This window comes from Patella vulgata, chromosome 6 (assembly GCF_932274485.2).
Source record: "Patella vulgata chromosome 6, xgPatVulg1.2, whole genome shotgun sequence".
In the NCBI taxonomy this organism is placed as follows: Eukaryota; Metazoa; Mollusca; class Gastropoda; family Patellidae; genus Patella; species Patella vulgata.
This window is the reverse complement of record NC_065884.2, coordinates 19,857,063-19,863,608: the sequence shown is the minus strand read 5'-3', so window position 1 is coordinate 19,863,608 and position 6,546 is coordinate 19,857,063. Positions and strand designations below refer to the sequence as shown.

At 34.2% G+C, this 6,546-nt stretch overlaps 1 protein-coding gene across 1 annotated transcript; it reads right to left on the bottom strand.

The window, feature by feature from the left end:
• Positions 1 to 927: 927 nt before the first annotated feature.
• On the bottom strand, positions 928 to 6,356 carry LOC126824004 (coiled-coil domain-containing protein 92). Its single transcript, XM_050553085.2, has 4 exons — positions 6,214 to 6,356; positions 3,893 to 4,079; positions 2,988 to 3,035; positions 928 to 2,190 (listed from the first exon to the last, which is right to left on the bottom strand). Exons 2-4 carry the CDS (start codon positions 4,017 to 4,019, stop codon positions 1,472 to 1,474), a joined length of 894 nt encoding a protein of 297 aa, XP_050409042.1. The 5' UTR covers positions 4,020 to 4,079; positions 6,214 to 6,356; the 3' UTR covers positions 928 to 1,471.
• Between the last annotated feature and the right edge of the window lie 190 nt (positions 6,357 to 6,546).

Sequence of the window (6,546 nt, the reverse complement as noted above, 5' to 3'; positions counted from 1 at the left end):
ACCTTGATATACCATATTGTTACGCTATCTGAGAACAAACGGCAGATATTTTGTCTGTCAATTTTGGGCCGATTTTCACGAAATTCGAACTCCGTCGTCCGTAGGGTGTAACGGTGATATAATAATACGTTTTTTTAAATCGGATAAAAATTATGATCTCTATCGGGTCCACAAGCTAAAAACGCAATTTTTTATACAATCAGGGACCATAATTCAGGAAGTTACGGACCGATATGCGCGAATATCGAAAGGAACCAAGATCTTTGGGTTATAAACTTACATTTCAAGTTTCAACAAAATCGGATAAAAATTGTGACCTCTATAGGGTCCACAACCTTGATATACCATATTTTTACGCTATTTGAGAACGAACGGCGGCCATTTTGTCTGTCAATTTTGGGCCGACTTTCACGATATTCAAACTCTGTCTTCCTTAGGGTGTAACGGTGATATAATAATACGGGTTTTTAAATTGGATAAAAATTATGACTTCTACAGGGTACACAAGCTAAAAACGCGATTTTTTGTACAATCAGGGGCCATAATTCAGGAAGTTACAGTCCGATATGCGCGAATATCGAAAGGAACCAAGATCTTTGGGTTATAAACTTACATTTCAAGTTTCAACAAAATCGGATAAAAATTGTGACCTCTATAGGGTCCACAACCTTGATATACCATATTTTTACACTATTTGAGAACGAACGGCGGCCATTTTGTCTGTCAATTTTGGGCCGATTTTCACGAAATTCGAACTCAGTCGTCCTTAGGGTGTAACGGTGATATAATAATACGTTTTTTTAAATGGGATAAAAATTATGACTTCTATAGGGTCCACAAGCTAAAAACGCGATTTTTCGTACAAACAGGGGCCACAATTCAGGAAGTTACAGTCTGATATGCGCGAATATCGAAAGGAACTGAGATCTTTGGGTTATAAACTTACATTTCAAGTTTCAACAAAATCGGATAAAAATTGTGACCTCTATAGGGTCCACAAGCTAAAAACGTGATTCCTTGTACAAACAGGGGCCATAATCCATGAAGTTTCGATCCGATACATGCCAATATCGAAAGCAGCCGAGATTTTTTGGGGATAAAGCTATATTTCAAGTTTCGTCAAAATCGGACAAGAATTGTGACCTGTAGAGAGTCCACAAACAAATTGTGGACGGACGTCCGGACGGACAGGGGCGACGACAATATACGTCCACATGAAAATGTGGGCGTATAAAAAACCAATTCCAAAAAGTAACAATAATTTTGTTACATTATCAACGCAGTTTGTAATTCGGAGCGTAACATAAGGTGAGTAACAAACTCAAGCAATGCGTATCATAGTTTTATGGTCCTTGAGGCCTGGTTTTGGAATGAATTTTCATATCAGTTGAACGTAAATAATAACATAATAAAAACATAACAATTACGTATACCACACATACAGCATAGATGATACCGGCATCTATTGTAATTATTTATATTCTGAGCTGTGAGATTCCTGTGGATTACCCCAACTTTTCCTTCTGTGTGGTAACTGTTCAACAGCTAGTGTTGCAATTTCGGATGTACTGGGTTGATGGCCATATATTTTTTTAGGGTGAACAACTTGGTGAACTAAAACTGAAGAATTTTCTTGACTCGTGGTAATTGGAGGGAGAATGGAAGGTTTGGGTAGAGAATATAGTTTTTCTCCTTGGTTTGAGAGAAAAGAAGAAATATCTGGAGAATTTGAGCGATTAGAACCACTACTACTTCGTGCTGAACTAAGTCTCACTGGGTGAAGGGATAGAGTTTCTGCACCAGCAACTGCTGGGTTTCGGCGAACATTTGCAATTCTTCTGGGTTTGGAAAGCATTTCTTTGGGAGGTGCAGGAATGCGACCAGCATCGGTCCTACGTATAATGTTCTCAGGTACTGGATCCACTTTAGATTGTACTTTAATCTGATGCAACTTTGATGTCAGATATGCCACGGTACATGATTTCGTTTCAATGTCTGCCTTTAACGTGTTAACTATTTGAGTTTGTTGCCTTGCTTCATCTAGATATTTCTTTTTGTAAGCTTTTACTGCTTGTTCCAGGTCTTTTATTTTTGCATCCTTTTCACTTAACTGTGTTTCTTGAATTTTGATAAACCTTGTTTTTTCATCTAGTTGATTTTTCAACTCACTAAATTTACTGCTGACATCATCTGCAAGTAAAATTCAAACATAAATATAATTTTTAAAACCATCCCATGCAAGATACGCCTACATTTTGCAATAGTCATAGAGAAATGGGAAAATCTACTCCAATGCTTCATACCAAATTTGAAACAAATTCGTTAACCAGCGGTTGCCAGGCAAGATATGCCCACATTTTGCAAGAGATGGATAGAGAACAAGCTAAAAACAAAAGCGATTTTTCGTACAGTCAGGGGCCATAATCCAGAAATTTATGGTCTGAAATGTGCAAATATCGAAAGGGACTTAGATCTTTGGGATATAAAGATATCTTTTAAGTTTCATCCAAATCGGATAAAAATTGTGACCTCGTCAAGATTCACAACCTTTGTATTACACATACTTTTACATAATTTGCGTACAAAGAGCAGTCCACATGTGAAGGTCCGATATGTGCCAAAATCAAACCCATCTGAGATCTTTGGGATATAACCCCAGTATTCTAAGTTTAATCAAAATCGGAAAACCTGTAGGGTGTCCACAAACAAATGTGAACGGACTGACAGGGGCGACAGCATAATAACTGCACCTCAAAATATGGACATATAAAAATTGGTGGTTGTATACTGTCTGTACCAAGCTGCTCATCTACAATTTCCTATATAAACTACTATAAAAGTACAATAATTTCTCGGGAATGTTTATAAAGAAACCTAATGAAATATTGATATTTTACTACAATTACTTTGGTAACTAACATTTCAGTCTTTTTATTTGGCTGTTTTTAACAATTAGTTAACCAGTAAAATATTTTACAAATACATACCTGATTCTTCTATACTGAGTCCATGCATTGTTAACTGGAAAGTTAAATCTGGAAAATTCAAATAATGGAATATTACAAGTAGTTAAAGCCACTGATAGTCATTTGAGGGATTTTGAATCCTTTGCAAACTTCAATATTGTAAAAGATGAATCTCTAAAAAAAAGTCCAAAAATGGTTTTATTCTGTTCAGTATTTACAAAAATATGACAAATTAAATATTTGTCAAAATTTGGCATCCTCTAGAGACCATATAAATGGGATATTTGTCAAAACAAGAAAGTGGCACTTATAATCTTCCCTAAAATCTTTTGATGGGCTTCTTTTTTATACCGCTGAATCCAGTCTGGAAGAATATATACTGTTGATATTTTGGTTTTGTTTCCTTAATTAAATTAAATGTTAAATAATCAAAGAGTGGATTTAAGATATTGTTTGAAAAAGGCAAATGACAATCCCAGGCTTTAAAATTTGCTTTAATTATCTTCTCCTTTTCTGTATTTCAAAGTTATCTGTAATTTGTCGTTTGGTCTACATGTACCACACATATCAATACATTTAGATACTGGATCTTAGATTTTTTTGTAAACAATATTCATATCAAAACTAAATCAAGTTATGGCTAATTTTAAAAGTTTACATTGGTTTCTATCGATTTCACACTGCTACATGTACCATATGCTAACAGTCATTGTTGTTTGTCTTTTAGAGAGAGGAGAGCCGAAAAAGAGCTCCCCTTAATGAACAAATTGAAAAAATAACTCCCCATGAAAAGCTATCCCAGTTTCAATAAGATGATACATTGTTGTATTGATGAAATCATTAATCACAATGGTCAACTAAATATAACAGAATATGTCCACTTCATAGTTTGAATACAAAAAAGTTCTCTTCAAAGAATTTTCTACCTGTACATTTCTTTTGAAGATTTTGAATTTCCTCATGTAATCCTTTAAGTGTATCACTATGTTCTTGTTGCATAAAAAGAATAGAACTTTCTAGGTTCCTTTTGTGAATAGCTGCCTCGCTTGTCATGGTTGTTTCTTGGTTTTTTTTCCTGCTTTATCTAGGGTTAGGTAATTAGCTATTTTCTATCTGTGAAAAAAAAAAAGCAACCTAAATTAGCAATTTATCCAGATTTTACTGATCATCAAAATAACAAAAGATTCATGTTGCCTAGCATAGTGAGGAAATATACCCACTAAGCTTCTATGTCTTGAAAAAAAGATAGTCATAGACAGCAGCTTATTCAAAAGGAAAACTTGGATGTGTACCAAATTGGATAAGAATCCTTTGATCTCTATGTCATTCTTTTTGACATTATGTAGCTTTCTTCAAAAATATCTATCAACCTCAATGTTACTTATGAGTCGACTGACAGTGATTTGGTTTCCTGGACAAAATAAACAAAGCAGATATCCATCATACTTGACTTTTAAACAGGAAAATAACAAATAATATATTACTGTAACAGTATCAAGACAAACTGGGTTTATCATTTCAGTTTCTTGTTCGATTGATCTTCAATGTCATTGTTATTGGGAGCTGGGGGATCGGAAATACTATATACTGTAAAACACTGGAAAACACTGAAAAATTACCGGAAAACACCATGTTAATATACTGAATACTGGAAAACACCGGAAAAACACTAAATACTGGAAAACACCCTAAATACATTTAGGTAACCCGGAGCCTGGTCCTCTGTGTGCAGGGGGTTAGGGTTAGGTTTTTCTGGTGTTTTCCAGAGGACTAGGCTCCAGGTTACCTATTTAGGGTGTTTTCCGGCGTTTAGTGTGTTTTCCAGTATTTAGTGTTTTTCCGGTATTCAGTAGAACATAGTGTTTTTCGGTAGTTTTCCAGGGTTTTCCGGCATATAGTATTACCCCTTGGGGATCAGCTCAGTCTATTATTCTGTATTCATTAAATTACTGGTATTTGGGGTTTCAGGTCAAAGTTTCAAATAACAGAAAAAAAAAAAAAAAAAATTATTTTGTGAAAATATACATAAAATGATAACCAAATTTGTTTATTTCATCAAAGTATTCTAATTAGATCCAAAGTTATGGAATTTTAAAATCCGAGATCGACGTCAATAATGTAATCAAAATGCTCTATACCAGTCATATTTGAGTGACGTCATAAGCGGTATTTTCCCTTCAGAATCGCTAATACCAATTTCAAAACTGAAATCCGCACATTATTGTCAGCTAAAATTTATTAAAATCGTAATAATTTGAATGATAATATGTCAAATATTTATAATCTGGATGATACCTCAAGAAAGTTTTTTTATATTTAGTCGAAATTGAGCAATTTTCAGTCATCAAAACAGATAAATCCCATTTTCTCCGGGTCTAATTGTCCGACCACATGGTATCAACAAGCATAATAATCACAAAAATGTTATCTATCGTTTGATTGGTTCTATATCAAAATCCCCCAGTAACTAAGGTGCTGATTCACCAATGAAGTGAGTCGTAGCAATGGAAAGTCTCAGGCCGCGTGACGTCAGAGCGGTATTTTCCTGCGAACGTCTCATGTAAACAAACGGTAATTTCGCTTACATTTCAATAATTTTTTAGCCTGAATCTTTGCAGATATTGAGATTGATATTAAACTATTGCAAAGCCAATACAATTGCTAGTAATGCATTTACATACATTAGTAATTCAGAATCGTAGATTGAAGTGAGGTATATTTCAGCATCTGGCTGACCGATTTCACGCTAAAGTCACGTGACCTTAAACCCCTGGCCCTACTGGTATGTAAATAATCAAACAGTCTTGGTCTACTATTACTAATATAATTATAACTAGACTAGTAGTACTAAAGGAAGAAGCCCTGGGAAGGGAGTCGCGTTCAGAAATTTCTTGTCATCTGATTGTCATTCAGCATTTAACTGTAATATCCCAGTTAAACTAGGTTATCATATAAAAAAAATAATACATTAATACTGATAGGCCTACGTCAGACTCAGCAGAGCAAATAAATAAAGAATTTAAGAAATGCATAATTTAATTTCTATCCTGTTGTCAGTGCCAGTGCCGTAGCAGTGGTCACCAGTCAACTGACTACCCTAGATTTTAAACTGTATTAATTGGCTTCTAGTTCTATTCTAAAAAAATATTTTGCCAGCTAAAATTTTAAAAAAATGTTTGGACATTTTTTTGAGTTTGACTCAAATTTTTATAATTTCTCGTCGCTTAACTTCCCAAGTCCAACTTACCTGTAAAGTTAGTAAATATGGATTTCATATTATTTTGGCTTTTCATTATAGTTTTGCATGTATTTGCATTGTTCAAATTTCACGAAAATCTTGATTAATAAATTGCGCTGACTAGCTTCTCTCAACATGACAACAATCCTCCATTTTCCTTCACAACCAATAACTATGCAGATGCATTCTGGGAAGTAAACAATAAGAAAATAGTCTCCACTAAAAGGTTTCCAACTGAAATTCATTTCATCGTATCTTCATAGTAATTGAAAAAAGTGTGGGTGTGATTTTTATTATAAATGGCTTAAAATAAAAAAACAATTGATTCATCACAGATAATAC

Bases quoted from the DNA above. Each gene is read 5' to 3' on its own strand.
- LOC126824004 (XM_050553085.2), bottom strand. From the start codon at position 4,019: ATGACAAGCGAGGCAGCTATTCACAAAAGGAACCTAGAAAGTTCTATT. The intron at 3,036-3,892 runs GTAGAAAATTCT...TGAATTTTCCAG, and splicing joins TCTTCAAAAGAAATGTACAG to ATTTAACTTTCCAGTTAACA. The intron at 2,191-2,987 runs GTATGTATTTGT...TTTTACTTGCAG, and splicing joins ACTCAGTATAGAAGAATCAG to ATGATGTCAGCAGTAAATTT.